Source organism: Hordeum vulgare, chromosome 7H, assembly GCF_904849725.1.
Source record: "Hordeum vulgare subsp. vulgare chromosome 7H, MorexV3_pseudomolecules_assembly, whole genome shotgun sequence".
NCBI lineage: Eukaryota > Viridiplantae > Streptophyta > Magnoliopsida > Poales > Poaceae > Hordeum > Hordeum vulgare.
This window is the reverse complement of record NC_058524.1, coordinates 5,226,369-5,244,156: the sequence shown is the minus strand read 5'-3', so window position 1 is coordinate 5,244,156 and position 17,788 is coordinate 5,226,369. Positions and strand designations below refer to the sequence as shown.

At 44.2% G+C, this 17,788-nt stretch overlaps 3 protein-coding genes and 2 pseudogenes across 5 annotated transcripts; 4 read left to right on the top strand and 1 right to left on the bottom strand.

The window, feature by feature from the left end:
- The first annotated feature begins 6,402 nt into the window (after positions 1–6,402).
- Positions 6,403–11,413, top strand: LOC123411324. Of its 3 annotated transcripts, none has more exons than XM_045104260.1 (11): positions 6,403–6,500; positions 7,055–7,160; positions 7,275–7,575; positions 7,991–8,149; positions 8,613–8,654; positions 8,758–8,820; positions 10,101–10,193; positions 10,291–10,434; positions 10,762–10,869; positions 11,032–11,083; positions 11,180–11,413. In XM_045104260.1, the coding sequence occupies exons 3-11, from the start codon at positions 7,474–7,476 to the stop codon at positions 11,215–11,217; spliced, it is 801 nt and encodes a 266-aa protein (XP_044960195.1). In that variant the 5' UTR covers positions 6,403–6,500; positions 7,055–7,160; positions 7,275–7,473; the 3' UTR covers positions 11,218–11,413. The 3 variants fall into 3 exon arrangements, with proteins under 3 accessions (XP_044960195.1, XP_044960193.1, XP_044960194.1); XM_045104258.1 differs by having other exon boundaries at positions 7,225–7,575; XM_045104259.1 differs by lacking the exon at positions 10,291–10,434 and having other exon boundaries at positions 7,225–7,575.
- A 299-nt stretch (positions 11,414–11,712) lies between these two features.
- LOC123407945 lies at positions 11,713–12,726 on the top strand (annotated as a pseudogene).
- A 6-nt stretch (positions 12,727–12,732) lies between these two features.
- On the top strand, positions 12,733–13,895 carry LOC123407944 (cysteine protease XCP1-like). Its single transcript, XM_045101192.1, has 4 exons — positions 12,733–12,737; positions 12,846–13,077; positions 13,189–13,329; positions 13,452–13,895. Exons 1-4 carry the CDS (start codon positions 12,733–12,735, stop codon positions 13,689–13,691), a joined length of 618 nt encoding a protein of 205 aa, XP_044957127.1. The 3' UTR covers positions 13,692–13,895.
- An 801-nt stretch (positions 13,896–14,696) lies between these two features.
- On the top strand, positions 14,697–15,748 carry LOC123413194 (probable LRR receptor-like serine/threonine-protein kinase At1g56140). Its single transcript, XM_045106144.1, has 2 exons — positions 14,697–15,301; positions 15,435–15,748. Exons 1-2 carry the CDS (start codon positions 15,070–15,072, stop codon positions 15,611–15,613), a joined length of 411 nt encoding a protein of 136 aa, XP_044962079.1. The 5' UTR covers positions 14,697–15,069; the 3' UTR covers positions 15,614–15,748.
- Positions 15,749–16,629: 881 nt separating this feature from the next.
- LOC123407943 lies at positions 16,630–17,462 on the bottom strand (annotated as a pseudogene).
- Between the last annotated feature and the right edge of the window lie 326 nt (positions 17,463–17,788).

The following is a 17,788-nucleotide window of genomic DNA, read 5'->3' as shown; positions in this document are numbered from 1 at the left end:
TATACACATTTGATGAATTTCTAGCCAAGCAAGATTTATTAGAACTACAACATGGAATCACTACCGGTATCGCCCCTAGTCTCGACGGCCCCCGATGGCATAGACGGAGGTATGCCGACGACCCAGGTGAAGCCGTCGGTGCAGAAAAGCCGTCGGCGTAGCTAGAGGTATGCATACAGTAACCGTCAGCGTATCTAGGCTGTCGACATATCGTCTATATGCCTACAGTGGCCATCGGCATAGATGTGGGCCCGGTCATCCTTCCTCTGATGGTAGTTTAACGCCGTCATATCTACGTCGACAGCCCTGATGACGGTCGTCGGCATATCTATGCCGACGGCAAGGCCGTCGACGTAGGAGTTGCCCACGTCAGCGATCCGCGACGCGTGGCACGTCATCGCTCCGAGCCCCACGTCGGTCGTGGGTTGGCAGAGAAATGTCGACGGCCTTACCATCGGCATAGGCATGGCCCATGGCCTCTGCCATGTCATCGATCCGCGTCCTATGCCACGTCATCGATCCAGGGAAACATTTTTTACTTAAAATTTTCTGAAAAAATATTCGAAAATGGAAACAATTTTCTGAAATTGTGTACAAAATTTAAATGTTTGAATTCATGAACAATTTTGAATAACAAGAACATCTTTTGAAAAAATTAGAACATTTTAATTTATGATTTAAACAAGGAATCGTTTTTTTGATGTTTTGAAGAATGATTCGGAACATTTTTAAAAAACTATTCCACGATTTTTTTGAAAGCACACACTTTTTTGAAATTCTAGACGATTATTTAAAATTGCAAACATCAAAAATATATTTTAAAGGGAAATGTAAACATAAAAAAGGATAAAATGAACAATAGGAAAAATAAAAACAAGAGAACTGGACCTAAACCGGCCATGAACCTTCTAAAAAAGTTCCCAAAACCGGGATACGTGGAACACTAAATGGGCCGCTGCAATTAGTAGCTTGCCTCGCTCCATAAATTAGTAGCTCGCCTCTCCGATTGTAAATTTGCAGCAAGCTGGACTGATTTTCCAAGCATTTCTTAATTCGGTTTTCTATAAATCTGAAAAATTGAAATTATGAGAACTATTTATGAAAAAGAGAACATCTCATAAGTTTTTCTAACATTTTTAAAAACAAAATCAAAATTTGAAAATATGAACATGTAAATTTATCGAGCCTTTTCCAAAAAAACGTTTCAAAAAATTGGAACACATTTCAAAAGCACTAACATTGCTTTAATTTTTGAATTTTCTCAAACTCAGACAAAATTTAAAATTAGGAACAAGTCCTTTTTTATATACAATTGTTTTTAAAAACATTCAAGATTTTTAAAATCCGGAACAATTTTTGTAATTTTTGATTTTTTTAAGCACAAACATGTCCTGAAATTCTCAAATATTTAAAAAAAATGTTTTTTAGGAAAAATAAGATTTTTTTTTAAATTTGTGAGCGGCGTTGGGCATTTCAATCCTGTGTTGAGACGATGAACCCCCTGCATGGATGGCGCTGAGGCGCATATGGCAACTTCAATGGGACAATTCAAATTAATGCAAACTGTGTTTGCTATTTATCCGTTTGAGTGTTTGAGTGGCCAGGAGGGCAAGTGTCCGCCCATTGTAAGCTCTTTCCTCACTATGGCATCCGAACGAGTCAACCCATTTGGTTCCCTTGTCTCTTTTTTTTTAATCAATTTGTCGTTTTGGCCATTCATACAATTTTGATAAAGAGAGAAGCCATCCTTATCAATGGCATCATGCTTGCATTTTAGGTAATCGTCATGACCCACCGTGTCCTCCCGGATACGATTGAACAATTTATTTTTGCCATACGGAATTGTCGCCAAAAAAGTTGCACCTTCGGCCATGCTAGCACCCCTGCCAGGGTCGACTCCCCCCCCCTCCCATAGTGTGGCGTCTAGGACAAAGACGCCAGAGTTCCAATGTGAGGCGCCTTGCTCTTAGGCGCCACACTGACTTATTCAACCGCGGGCTGGCCCTTCCCCATCCCCTCCCCATTCCCCTCCCCGTCCAACAAGAAGAGAGAGGGTGGCGGTTGGGGTTCGTCCGTCCTCACCAAATCCCTTTCTCAAACCCCCTTAATCCCGAGGAAAATGTATGGGGATTTCATCACTGCCGTATTTCTCCTTCGATCCTTTACTTTTCATTCGTCAAATCCATCTCATTTATCCTTTTTGTACTCTCTTTGGTTTAATTTAGATCCTATTTGATTTTGAATGTGTTATGGAAAATGACATGATTCTTTGATGTGCAGCATTAGCATACGTATAGTAGTCATTTATGGAAATGTAGATGGTTAATTTCGATAGGAACTAATGTAATATATTTTCTATATTTGTTCATATTAGCGTTCATATATTATTTGTTTTGATATTTGTTTCTATTAGCATTGATATATTATTTGTTTCAATATTTTTCATAGTAGGGACATATTGGTTCATCTTTGGCCATTATGTGTATGAGATACTCACGTGGTCATATATGTCTATTTTCTTGAAATACGTAGGATGGTGTGGATTTTGAATGATGCCTATGACGTTGAACACCGAGCCTATTTAATGTCGGAGAAGGGGATGGTAGTGGGAGCATACTAGTTGATGCTTTATATCTTGGTTTTATTTGAAAAGATCAGACCATAATCATCTCACTTCTATGTTTGTAGAACCTTATGCCCCTGGAGATTCGGTCTCACGAAGCGTCAACTTTCATGTCGTACGATGAGTGGTACGCAACATACATCGAGAAGACATGACTCCTTCCTTTCATTCGTCTTATGAGTCGGTCGACGCCCAACCTGGACGTTGCGGTAATCACCGCACTTACGGATAGGTGAAGGACGGAGACCCATAGTTTTCACCTCTGGACCGGAGAGATGACCGTGACTCTTCAGGATGTTTTCATGATCACCACACTTCCAATCGAGGGGAAGCCTCTTTGTATGAGCATTGATTTTGAGGGATGTCGCTAACAAATGGATGCCCTTATCGGCATGTCACCAGCAACGAAGAGAAGAAAGACAGAGTCCCAGCCGGTGCTCCTTTCACTTGGATCGTAGCCAACTTTGCACATTGTCCTGAGGGCGCCAATGAAGATGTGATCCAGACTTATACTCGCATGTGCATGTGGTATGTTATCTCTAGGACTATCTTTGTTGATGGCAACGACAAGAACACTCAATGTATGTGGCTGAAGGCATTGTCAGTCCTCGACCACAAGTTCAGCTCGGGGTCGGCAGCATTGGCCTACTTGTACTGACAGGTAATAAATTGTTCATAGTTAGTTTTTGTTTGGCTTTCATTCTTCCCCTTAACTGATCCATGTTTGGCTTTACGTGCAGTTGGACGACGCTTGTCGTAGATTCTCGAAAGAGGGCAGAATTGGTGGTTGTATGCTCAGCTCTCGGTATGGAGTTGGAACGCCTTCTAGTTGGACACCCTAGAGAGGTAACGTTCAAAGCCTGGGATGACCATGACAACCCTATACGGCTTTCCACTTGGGTTTACAAAGTGGGACGTGGTATCCGATATTCTCATCATCCTCATGCTCATTATTATCCTCTTGCAATGCTTCATCTTGGATATTCGAAATCGGGGTCAATGTTGGCCTCACTTGTTGGGTCAAAATAGGTTCAATCATGTCATCTTGGTTCGTGCGTGGAGAACTACTATCAACAATCGGAAAGGCAACGTGGTACAAATCCAAGTGCAAGTTAGCATCAACCTTTTTATGGTAAATAACTTTAAAGCCTTGTCTAGTGATCCGGCCAACCTTTCCTTGTATGCAACCCAATGTTGCTCGGAGTTCACAAGCATGGTCTCCCAACGAATGTGCATTCCAAATCCCACATTATGCCTACCATCAAACTCAGTAACATCACTTGGGTCCATCCAATTCAAATCTTTTTCACACTTGTTCCAACAACTCAGCATAGCTAGGACTACATTCAAACGCCATGTCTAGCTCATCCGGGTCCGGATCAATATTGTCTTTCAAAAAGACATCCTTGTCCACGTGATAAAGATAAACACATGTTTTTCCATCCCTAAAAAATTTAAACAACACAACATAGAATATATTCTATAAGCACTCATCCAAAGTTTACAACATTCGCACAATCAAAAGAACATGCCTTACTCAATCAAAAGAAAATTATAAAAAAATGGAATTGAGGTGGTCTCATATTGTTCATCTCTATCACGTCTTCCTTGAAAATGATGAAAAAGGAAAATTGTGCTCAATTGCTAGAGGAAGAATGTATGAAAATGTTCAATGTGAACTCCTTGAATGATGAGCATGATAGTAATATTGTTAGTATGAATTCTCTTAATGCCCATGATGCTAATGATATGCAAAGTCACAAGCTTGGTGATGCTATGTTTGATGAAGTTGATATTTTTAGTCCCACGAACCTAGGAGTAAGGTGCCACACAATCTTTCTATCGGGCGCCACATAAAAGGGTTAGACCAATGAATTTCTTTCGCGTACAGTTCATTTTGTGAATTTGTTGCGTCCTTAGATCAAATTAGCAAAAGGGCCCGTGCGTTGCAACGGAAGAAAAATAACTATAATCTTCAAGGATGCTGATCGTATTACGTCCTTCAAATTTTAGGACATTTCTTGAAATGCATGAACATTTTTTGAATTAGCAAACATTTTTTTCAATTGCACTCAAAAAATAATACACAAACCTTTTTCTCAAAATCATGGACTTTTATTGTTTTCACCAACATTGTTCTCAAAATTATGAACATTTTTCTGAATATGGGAATACTTTTACAAATATCCCGAGCATTTTTTGAATTCACAAACATTTTATGTTTTCTTCAAAACTCTATTTCAAAGTTCTCAGTTTTATAAGTTGCAATTTTTTTTCAAAAGTTGATATTATTTAAATTTTAAAAATGGAACAGAAAATGAAAATAAAAAATGAGACTAAAAACAGAGGCATGAACTGTTTTTAAGATTTTTACACGGACTTTTGTTTAAAATTATTGACTTTTTTCATTTTACAGACATTTTCTAAAAATTTAAACAATTTTTTGTATATGCAAACATTTTTCAAAACTCCTGGGTAGTTTTTGAATTCTTAAAAAAATTATGTTTTTAATATTTTATTTCAAAATTCTCAATTTCTTAAATTTAAGAAAAGTTATTTGAAATTCTAAATTATTTAAAGTAGAAAAAAGTGGAACTAAAAAGTAAAATAAAAAAACTAAACTAAAAGAACAGGTGTGCTGCAGCTTTTTTCAATGCCTAGAGCGTAAATATAGGAGGTGCCTACATGGACCGGCCCAGTCCAGAGATTTTCCTGTTTAAAACGTTTTCTATGACTCATAAATGATAATTGTGGGTAATTTTCATCAACTTTATGGATAATGTTAATGACGGACTACAGAAGCACTAATTGCTTTATCTCCCCTAATAATAAAGCGCGCGTTGTTTCTGTCGACCGTCGTCAGTCATTTTGCAGAAAAGCCCTCGGAGTTTCAGTTAATTAACCCGCAGTCCAACTTTAAGTCAGAACGAACCGTTTTCTGTCGTTTTGCAGAAAAGTCCTCACAGTTTTAGATAATCAACCCCCGGTCCATCTTTTAGTAAGAGCCGAACCGTTTTTTGTATTTTACAGAAAACTCCCTGATGTTTCAGGTATTCAACCCGCCATCCCTATTTATGTCAGCCGAAATGTTTAAAAACCCGACTTTTCAGTTAATCCATATTTTATTTAAAACAAAATTATCCATATCTTTTAAACCGTAACTCCAATTTTAACATGTTATATATGAAATTTGATTGAAAAAATGTGTAGAATCTAAATAGTATGTTATTTTTAGCTGTTGAATACTTCTTAAATATTATTTTTGATGCAAACTTAATCTGTAGTGCACGATCTTTTTTTCTCTCTTTCCGACGACCATACGAATTGCAATAAATATTCATTAAATTAAAACCAAATTGAGAGGAAATAAAACATCGTTAACCACACATGCGCACCTTTGGAAAATCTCGTGGGGAGAAACAACATATTTCTCATCTTATTCCGAGTGATTGTACATTCAAACGCGTTTTCGTTGTGTGAGCACTGAGGCCATCGTCGACAACACAAATGTGATGCCATGTGAAAATATATTACGTTCAAAGCGTGTGTTATTTTCTCTTCCGTTGCAACGCACGGGCTTTTTTGCTAGTTAGTAGGTAAAGAGGTAAAGATTTGTCAATCTTGCCCGGGTCGTCCCTCCAAAGTCTAAAGTTGTGTCCTTGAAAATGAAAATCACGGCGTTGAAAGTTGAAACTTCCAGCAGAAAAAATAAAACAAAATATACTCTATACCTTCGTCTTCTAAACCCTATCCCGCTCCAATTTCACCCGAATCGGGGGTCCTCCTCCCCCTTTTCCCCACTCCACCACCAACGCAACACAACCAGCACGGCGGCGGCGGCGGCGTCCAGCGGAGGTCGGCGGCGGCGGCCGCGCAGGTGAGCTCCCATCCTCCCTCCCCCTCCTCCCCCTCTCCCCGAAGCCCCCACCCCCCTCTCTTCCCTGCGCCGTCACCTCCGCCGCGACGCGCCCGCCACAGGCCCTCCTCCTCTCCCATCTCAGCCGTCCCACCCACCCTCCCATGCGCTACCCAACACCCCCTTCCCCGACGCGGCCTCTCCCGGTCTCCGCGTGTCCTGCCTGCACGCACACTGTCTAATTGTGATTTGTTCTACCACTAGCAAGTACTAGTAGATGTTCGTCAGAAATAACCTCTCCAGGATTCACTGGGCCAGCAAGTGCTTGTCCTTCATGCTGCTTCCCCGCATTGCGAGACCAGCAATGAACCTGCAAAATTCACTTCTCTCACCAGTACTCGCTTACCCTGTTGTTCATGTCCACACACCATTTGTCTTGGTTCCATGTTTAAGCTTCTGCAAACAATTTATGAATTTAATGTGCGTGGCTCTCTCGGCACTTCTAGTTCTAAATAAATCCCCACTGCCTCTGGTGTGCAGCAAGTTGATTTTTCTGTCTGCGTATCATTGTGCAGATTAGCCGAGTGTTCGTCGATCCGCAAGCCGGTTTAAGAAGCGCAATTGGGCAGTCCAGTTCAACACGGAGCCCTCCAATACGGCCGTCCAAACCAAGCCTCAGTGGTACACTGAAACTTTTCGTTCTCACCAGTGCTATTTTGGCTACCCTCTCATTTCGCGTTAGCAGCTGTCGATGAGGAGTTGCTATTCTTCTTCTTCTCTCTGTGGGATTTCTAGAGCGGCGTGGAGGCACGCGGTGGCCGGCACCCTGAGCCTGAGCGGCATCCGCCACCACCACCAGCACAGCCTGCGCTACTTGCCCCTCAGGCCTCCCGTGCCGCCCATTGCCCTTGGCCTTGCCGAGCGCTTCTTCTCTTCCTCCTCATCCAAGCGCTCCGCCAAGAGATCCGCCGCAAAGAAGGCCACGCCACCCCCGATGGACTCTGCCGGCGGCGACCCGTTCTATGTTGTCCGCAAGGGGGATGTCATTGGCATCTATAACAACCTCGCCGACTGCCAAGCTCAAGTCAGCAACTCGGTAAGGAGTTCTATTTTTTTTTTAATCCTTGTTTTACTTTCTCCTTACTTCTCAACTTATTACACTAAGCATTCAGTCAATTGTTTTTGACGATTATCTGCATTCAACGTCTCCCTTGAAGAAAATGTTAGCATCCTAAGAAGATATAACTGCACCGCTAAATGCTTCATGGAATAAGAAATGATGGATAACGTAATACTTCACATAAATCCTGATCTGTATTCATGCATCTCATAAGATGCTAATATCATTGTTGCTCTAGAGACTGCATCTCATAGGATTGCTTAAACCGCTGTGTTCTTTCTTGTGTTGCTGCAAAGTTCATCTCTCTGTTACTGATAATGCGATACTCAATGAAAAAAACTTATTGTTACCATCCCAATAGACATTTATTATTTTAAAGTTATCTTGGTAGGTCTGCGGTCCTTCTGTGACTGTGTACAAAGGCTATTCTCTTCGTAAAGACACCGAGGAGTATCTCGCTGCGCGCGGGTTAAAGAATGCTCTGTATTCCATTAATGCAGCAGATGCAAAAGACGAATTGTTTGATGATCTGGCACCCTGCCCTTTCCAGGTAAAAATTCGTTGTGTAATTGTAGTTTCCAACTATTTTCCCTGATATTATATCTGTAACATGGCAGTGTAGTATAGTTTTATTAATCCCTTTCCGCTTACCTATGGAAGCTACCATATATGCTCTGTTTTGTACTGTACTTTGAAAACGCTTTGCAATGTGTGGCGGCATTGACGCTGCCACCTAAAACCAGACTTATGTTTTATGTGTTTCTTGGTTCTATAGGCATGGTATTAGTATTGATAGAAAGGGGTCACCACTAAAATATAATTTTGTGACCTCCATATACTATATATGCCAATGATATCCCATAATTCCAGGGCATTAGTTTTTCTTACACGTAGTTCCAAAGCTAACTTGACAGTTGGGCTTATCTTTCTGTTGTGTCCTCAGCGGTGGTTGCATTACTAGCGCGTTTGCTCATAAACTCTCATTATTTTTATTGTGTCACCTTTCGTTTCAGCAACCTGATGGAACCTCTACTTTGAAAAGGCCACAGGAGATGGTGAGTAGAGATATTTTTCTCTCTCGAAGTTAAGCGTGAACAAATGTTCTGTTCAAAAAGTTTTCACATCTCATGTGCTCACACCAATAATTATTTGCTGAAGGAAACTGGACCATCAACGAAACATCCCAAAGTCGCTGAACAGGAGCCATTACCTGATAGTCATGTGAGTATGGATACCATGTTCTAGCCTAAACTGCATGAATACAGTGATACAGTTACAGATATGGACACTACGGTACCGTGATACGTTAGTTTTAAAAAAACCGCATATATGGGTATGCGGACACCGCAACATGTGCAGTATAGAACATTCTAGCAATCAAAGCATCAAGCTTGCTGTGAGTTTGCAGATTGAAGCTTGCTTCAATAGACGATGACACCATTCTCTTCCTCCTACTGATGCCATTGTTTGGCAGTGGAATATCGAGAGGCATGTTAGGAGCCATTGCATCAGCCCTGTCTTGTTCACCTTTGAGCTGAATTAGAACGTCAACATTCATTTTCGGACATGGCTTGACACCATAATTTGACCACTACCACTTCAAGAGATGTGCTTTCGCTCTTGAGTACCTCCCATTAATGTCACGGTTACAGATCTACATACGAGCTTTGTATTTCCTCCTTGGCCTCATCTGGTCTTCTCAATCTTCTGAGCATACCTCGACAGTGGTGTCTTTCACATCTTTATTTGGATGAATCACACGAGCATCATTCAGCATTTTGACTGCACTGACCCCTCCACTGCCTGCACATTGAGTTTGAGCTTCAAGTTCCAATGCCAGAACCAGAACCTCTAGCAGAGCTAACCATTGGTGACCTTAAGAGGAGAAGAAGAACTGAGTGGAGTGCAGCACCTCGAAAAGAGGGGGGGGGGGGGGGGGAGGGGAAACAGGCCTGGCCGCCAGAGGGAGCTGCAGTGGCGCACAGATTGGGTGGCGATCAGATAGAATGATGGAGCAACAGCGGCCTGGGGCTCTCCTTCTCCGGTGCGGTGGCACTCAGAACAGGGGCGGGAGCAGTGGCGGACCGGCGGCAGCCAGCCTTCCTCGCATGTGTGCTGTATAGCGGCGGTGCGGAGCTCAGGTCGGATGGGGGCAGAATTAGGCAAGAAAAAGGGAGGGGGTTGTTGTGGGTATAGATGGTTGGGTTAGGATTTTCCTGTGTCCAACTGGTATCAGGGGGTATCCCACTGGTATCCGAATTTGTTTAATTTTTTGGACAACAGGAAATACAGGATAAGTATCAGCTGGTATCCAGATGTACCTAACTCCCAATATGTCGTTCTCCTGCCATATCCGTGCAATTTAGGTTCTAGCTACTAACAATCCCTCTTTCTCTGTTTTATTTTGTCATTATGATTTTGATATTAATATGCATATTTGCAACTTATCTTCACATTAGGAAATGTTGACTTACTCTCATCATTGAACCTCGTCTTTACAGCTATCCTGCATTCTTGAATTTGATGGTGCTTGCAAAGGAAATCCCGGGAAATCAGGGGCTGGTGTAGTAGTAAGGCGGTCAGATGGAGCTATGGTATGTAAACCAACTGTTACTGTGCTGGTTTGTTTTCTTAGTGTTTATTTACCACGAGTAGCTGATGAGGACCATGTTCTTCTACTTTTAACTTAAGATTGCCCAACTACGCGAGGGTTTGGGTATTGCAACAAATAACGCTGCTGAATATCGTGCATTGCTCCTGGGGTTGAGATATGCTGCTAAGAAGGGATTCAAGTATGTTCGTGCTCAAGGCGATTCTAAGCTTGTCTGTAACCAGGTCGGTTGTCGTACCTTCGCTACTTGGCAGCTTAATGTGCAGTTTGTGGTTACTCTTTGCAGTCCACCAAAACAATAGACTTGTGGTCAAATTAAAATGATCGAATGGCTTCTGTTTTTAGTTTGTGCGTTGTTTCTCCTTTAGTTTAACACGTTCATTATTTTATTTGGGCAAGGAATAATTGGATTAAGGTCTTGATTGTTAGGGCATACAATATCTGGTGAAACTAATCAGAGTTGTTTCATGAGTTTCTACAGTAGCTGCAAGCTTTTATTAGCATTGCTTTTTTTTCTTAACATAAGTAACACACTGAACTTTTTGGAGCAGGTCCAAGACCTCTGGCGTGTTAGGAATGATAATATGGCGGACTTGTGCAAGAAAGTCAAGGACCTGAAGGGAAGTTTCCTTCAGTTTCAAATCAACCATGTTTTGAGGGTAGGTATCATATCTTTTCGTTACCTTGTGTTCCGGTTCAAACTTACTTGTATCAGCCAGCCTGGGGATCTATCATATGAATGCTAGCTGGTTGCTCCGAAGTCGAACAGCTGCCAGCTAAAGCTTCTGACGCTTTCACTTATTTGGTTCTCTGCTACACAGGAGTTTAATGCAGATGCGGATGCCCAAGCTAACTTTGCTGTTGAACTTCCTGGTATGCAATCATATTCTCTGAATCTATCGCGTGAACTGTTCTAGTGTCTATCTACGTACGTGTAAATAACACCTGATGCCTTGTTGCTCTCTACAGTTGGTGAAATTCAAGAGCAGTCAAACTTCCCATGCTAGTGGTTGCGCTTCAGAGTTTTTTTTTTTTTGCCGCGACTGAACAAGTTAAAGCTCATTTCACATTGACCGAAGCAAGAGTTCGCTGTTGAGCAGTGGGAAAATGCGTAATTGGCAGTTGATCTGTGAGGTTACGAGCTGGAGTCGAGATGTTAGGAGGAAATTGTGTCTAGATTTTTGTATGAGCTTGAGTACCCTAGCGCTTGTGTTAGGCTGGTTGTAATGGGTAGTATCATATACTAGTATCATGCATATGATACTAGTGTATGATATCACATTCGTAATGCATAGTATCATATATTAGTATCATAGGGTAGTTCATTTATTGTCATGCATGACACATGCTAGCACAACATTTAATATGATACGGTATCATAATATGATACTCAATCATCTCTTTCTTCATTTAATTCTATGTCACCTCATCAAATACGCCTAGGTGGCATGCATGATACTACTTATGATACTTCCATTACAACCTGCGCCTGGCTGCCCGTAATGGGGAGTATCATATATTAGTATCATGCATATGATACTAGTGTATGATACTACTTCCGTAATGCATAGTATCATAAGTTAGTATCTAGGTTGTCTTATTAATTGTCACTAGTTAGCATGCAAAACCAAATCTCTCCTAATAATAAAGCGCGCAGCGCTTTTGCCGTACGTCGCCGGCATTTTTGCATAAAAGTCCCTCCGCTTCTGGGTATTCAACCCGCAGTCCCTATATAAGTGGATCTTGATAAAAAGGCGACGACCAAGCGGCGGCGTCGATCCATCGCATGCCGTCCGACGCGCTGCACAATGTGCTGCTGCGGCTGCAGCTGCGGGATGCCGTGGCGTGCTGCCCCGTGTCACGCCTCTTCCGAGAGGCCCTCACGACGCCGTTCCTCGCGCTGCTGCCAGCGCTCCGCCTGCTGCTGCTCCGCCACCCGCGCCCGGAGGGCGGGGGATGCCTCCACGCCTTCGACCTCGACCGCCGCTGCTAGCTCCGCCTTCCCTTCACCTCCTTCCCCCCCACCAGGCCTTCTACCCCGTCGCCTCCTCCGGCTCCCTCCTCTACCTCTGGATCGAGACAGGCCCACCCCCGCGCCCCTCCCTTCCTCCTCCTCCTCAACGTCGTCACCCGCAGCCAGCGCAGCCCACCTGCCCAAGGCACTCGCCGTCTGCAACCCGCTGGCGGGCACCGCCTGCTGCCCTTGCTCGGATCCGCCTGGGCGCGCCACGACACCGTCCTCGCGGGGCCCGGCGGCGTCGTGCTCGTCCCCACCGAGCTCGCCGTGCTCTCCTACTCCCCGTCCGAGGGATCTGCCAAGTGGATGAAGCACCCCCTCTCGCTCCCCTCCAAGCCACGGAGCCCCATCCCGGCGTTCGGCGCCCACGCCGTCTTCGCGCTCTGCGACGTCGGCACCCCCTGGCGCAGCCAGTGGAAGCTCTTCTCCTGCCCGCTCGCCAGGCTCACCGGCGGCTGGGCGCCCGTCAGAAGGGGGCGGTGACGCCGATCAAGAACCAGGGGAAATGCAGTAAGGAGACAAGGCAATCTCTGAACAATCCATGATCCATCTCAGGATTTCAGTCAGCGCATTGCGCGCCATGTATCTATCTGAGTTCTGAAATTGTGTTGCAGGAAGCTGCTGGGCCTTCTCGACGGTGGTGGCGGTGGAGGGGATAAACCAGATCGTGACGGGCAGGCTGGAGTCGCTGTCGGAGCAGGAGCTGATGGACTGCGACAGCACCTTCGACCACGGCTGCGGAGGCGGCCTCATGGACTTCGCCTACGCCTACATCGTGGGGAACCAGGGGATCCACACCGACAGCGACTACCCCTACCTCATGGAGGAGGGCAACTGCAAGGAGAAGCAGGTTGGTGGCACAACAAGATGATGAAATTCAGTTTGGAGACGCATCTTGTTGCTCTGGACATTGGACATGAACTGCCTTTGATTGCTTTGATCTCGTGTTGTGCGTGGTTAGCCCCACTCCAAGGTTGTCACCATAAGCGGCTATGAGGACGTGCCGGAGAACAGTGAGCTGAGCCTGCTCAAGGCGCTGGCGCACCAGCCTGTCAGCGTGGGCATCGCCGCGGGGAGCAGGGACTTCCAGTTCTATAAAGGGGTAAAAGAAACGAACAAGTGTCATCTTATCTACTCCATGATACTATCATACTATAACCAACTATGCAGAATGATCAAGTGTCATTCACCACCCTGGTAATTGTGTTATATGCTTGGCTGCAGGGGGTGTTTGAAGGAACGTGTGGCGCTCAGCTGGACCACGCGCTGACGGCCGTCGGATACGGCTCGTCGGACGGCGAGGACTACATCATCATGAAGAACTCGTGGGGCGGGGGCGGGGGCGAGCAAGGTTACTTCAGGATCAAGAGGGGCACCGGGAGGCCCGAGGGCGTGTGTGACATCTACAGGATCGCCTCGTACCCTACCAAGAACAACGGCACGGGCTGGGGGTGGGGGGCCTGATTTTGTCAGCGCCATATATAAATGTCTTTGAAACTCGTTCGTTCATGGTTCGTTCCAAGTGCTAGCACGCGGAAGTCGGATAGGATGCAACATCGCTTTTCTTTTTCTCGAACACGAAGCGACATCGTTCAAACAAGTTGGTGGTGGCCTGTAAAACAACAATTGGCTCCGGTGAGAAGACTCAGTTGTTCTTCGGTGGTATCATAGTTCAGTTCAGTTGTTGTGCTGCTCTTCTTCTGTTTTCGGCTAACACGTTGAGGAAAGTGGAGTGTGGGCAATGTCGATCGAGTCTGCCAGATTTATACGTCGATGTATGATAGACACCAATCTCTCGCGATTCGTAGGTCGCGGGGCCGAGTAGGACATAATATTAGGTAAAGAATAAGAAAGCGAATTTCTCAGAGTACTCAACAAAGGTGTTTATTTAATCTCTGATGGTGCTTTCATGTTTTTTTACTTTGTAGAGATTTTTCTTACAACCAGCTCTCAGGAGCTGTCCCTTCTTGGGCTAAAGATTCACAATTGTAAGTTCCAAGTCCTGAAACTTTCCTTTTTTTTTTTTCTCAATCAAATATAGCCCAACTAAGGGCACGTTTGGTCTAAGTTAGGCCCCTGAGCTTACTTGCTAGGCTTATAGTGTACAGATGAAATAAGCGAGAACCATATTTAATATACGTGAAACACTGTTTTGGTGCATTTATCTTACAAGTATTTATAAAATTGTTTAAGATGCCTATGGATCCTATTGTGAGTGAAGTGAGACATTAATCTTACAGACTAGCTCAAAATTTATGCATAAATTAACTTTTCTTATTTAAGCTATCGCAAAGAAGTCCTGAATATGGTATGAAGTACGATCAATGCCTTCTGATTTTTTGCCCATTGTTCCTTCTACTTAGGAATCTGAATCTGGTGACAAATAATTTCGTGGTTCATAGTTCCAGCAAAAGGTTCGTCCATATTTCAATATCTCCTCAACATCTTAAGTATATTTAGTAGGTTCTCTCGGCTTTCATTTTGGGTTCAAAATGTCACTGTTATGTTTTTAGTCTCTTGCCTAAGGGGTGGGGGTGCCTTCAGCGTAATACACCATGTTTTCTTGGTTCGCCACATTGTAAGACTACTATCTTTTGAAAATTTAAGCATATGCCTACTTTGAAGAACTATAGACCTGCTACTGCAGCTCTACTAAACTAATACCAGTATTAAACAATTTAATCTTCCCGCGGCTTCTTCGTTTGTTGTGGACTCTGGTAGTAGGCTGTCCATATCAGGCTCAGATAATTCTGTGTACGAATCTGATGATGCAAGTCTTGGAGCTACGTCATTTTATGTTACAGGAGCACAAACATGGGGTGTTAGCAATGTTGGAAGGTTCATGGATGCACCGGATGGCAATTATATAATCTACAGTTCACACCAGTTTTCGAATACATCTGATACAGATCTGCTTCGAAATGCAAGGATGTCACCATCATCCTTAAAATACTTTGGTATTGGACTTGAAAATGGAAACTGTGCAGTTACACTACAATTTGCAGAATTTGACTTCCCAGATGGTCAGACTTGGAAGAGCAACAGGGAGAAGGGTTTTCGATATATATGTTCAGGTAGGCTCCTGCCCCCCTTATAAGTGATAACCAATACCGTTAGATTATAACCTGCTCAATATTATTTGATTCTTGGTTTTGTTGGCATAGGGTGTGCGTAAAGAACAGAGCTTTGACATAATTTTGCCCGCAGGCAGGAATTCTCACACTGTTGTTAGGAAGCAGTACATTGTTCCTGTCACGAAGAACTTTCTTGAGATTCATCTCTTCTTGGCTGGCAAGGGCACTTGCTGCATTCCTACTCAAGGCTACTACGGGCCTGCGATCTCAGCTTTGAGTGCAACACCAAGTACTTCTTTTGACTTGAAATAATGGTTTTAATACCACCATCATATATTCTCCAGATTAACTTGGTAGAAATACATACTAAGTTATGCTGAATGTAATCCTATGCAGCTTGAAATAATAGCAAAGGGAAATACTTAAGAAAATGATGGTCGGCCTATACATGTTTCATTTAGTCCTTGATGTACTCATAACTGTCATAGAAATTCTAATTATTCTACTTTAATTACCATGGAATGTGGAAACATTGAGCCTTAGACATGCAACAATCAGATCTAATAGCATTGTTTTGTTGACTATTTAAACCAAAATCATTCGTTAACTTTGATTGGAAATCTTATCCCAATACTTTTGATATTGTACTTCGATTTTGACAACAAAAAGTGTTTCAACTTGCCATGTGGAAAATCAAGGAAGAGCATATCCATGTTTACTTATTAGTTTGTTTTCTGATAATGATATTGGATTTAGAAACTGAAAAATTATATTAAACCAAAATTATTTGAAAAAATTATTTTTATATGGCTGTTTGACTGATTGCAATGTTGTTTTAGTGGTAGTTTTTTCCAATGTCTAAGCATATTCTTTTACACCCGGTGCAACGCACAGGCCCTTTTACTAGTAATTTATAAATTACTTTTAATATAAAAAATTTAGTATATATATATAGCTGCAAAAATATTGAAACACACACAATATACTAAATCGAGCTGCAAATTTTTTTTTGTGTCGCGAAACTTATCCGCTGATTTCTTAAGCAGCGCAAGAACCTCCTCCCAGTAGTTCACACATGAATGAATCTTCCTTTCAGTTCTTACTTGTATACTAAATCGATCATGAGGGAGACAGTGGAATAGAAAAGACAAGAAAAGGAGAAGATCGACCAACGTCCAACCAAAAACAGGAATCTCACAAAGAACGACGGACAAGCCGTAATGATTGAAGAGGCATCAATCACCAGCGGCGTAATTTGCTCTACCAAATTACACGCATTTTTTACAGTCAAGGTCTGCGCCGCAGTTTCGGTGGCGGTGTGGAGTTCATCATGGCCGCGCCACCGCCGACGAAGCGGCCCCCTTTTTGCTCGACTCGGGATCGTCCCTTCCCCTCCGCGTGGACCCGTCCCACCCCTTCCGCACCGACCCGTTGCCTCCCCCTCGGGCCCACGACATCGTCCTCGCTAGGAACGCCTGCCACCGCCGCCCGCCGCCGGCGTTGCCGAAGCTGCCTCCCCCCCCGCGGGCCGGCCTCCGCGCACGCTCCCCTCGGGGCTCGCTCCGGCGAGGTCGATCAGGCTGGTGGCCTGGCGCAGGTGGTGCGACCTGAGCACCTGCTCCCTCACGTGGTGCGGCGGCCGCAGCGTGAACCTCTCGTGGTCGCTCCGCTCGGCGGCCGTCGCCGACGCCGCGAAGAGCGAGTGCCCCGTCGAGTGCGACCTCGGCAGCCTCGCCGCGCGCCGCTCGCTGCGCAGCATCTCCAGCTCCATCGCCTCCTCCTTCCTGTCGTCCTCGTCGCTCTCCTCCTCTTCCCGCACCGGTATCGCCACGGCGTGCGGCGGCGACGACGAAAGCGAGGGTTGACGCCGCGCCACCTGCTCCGGCGACAGGGGCGCCACGGCGGGCGGCGGCGGAGGCGACGGCTTCTCGAGGTTGGCGCGGCAGAGCGGGCACGTGATCCGCACCTCCAGCCAGGGGTCGATGCACTCCGGGTGGAAGGCGTGCGAGCAGTGCGGCAGCAGCCGGAGGAGGAGGTGGAGCACGGTTTTTTTTTGCGGGAAGGTGCAACAGTTGGATCTATTTTTGTTTGCTCGCTGTAGGAGGAGGTGGAGCACGGTCAACCTTTGGTGATTTGGTAACTGCACACCGTCGTGGTGCATGGATGGTGGAAGGCCGTTAGATTGCTATTTGTTGACTAATTGTGTGGTGGTGATTGATGTTTGTTTTTTTGGGTGTAATAGCTGTGTGTACTTAGAGAAGTTCTCGTTTGATCTTTTATTAGTACTCCCTCCGTTCCTAAATATAAGACCTTTTAGAGATTGCATTATAAACTACATACAGATGTATATAGACATATTTTAGAGTGTACATTCACTCATTTTGCTCCGTATGCAGTCTTCTAGTGAAATCTCTAAAATGTCTTATATTTTGGAACGGAGGGAGTAGTATAGATGCATGACACAAAGTAGTACGACATTTAATATGA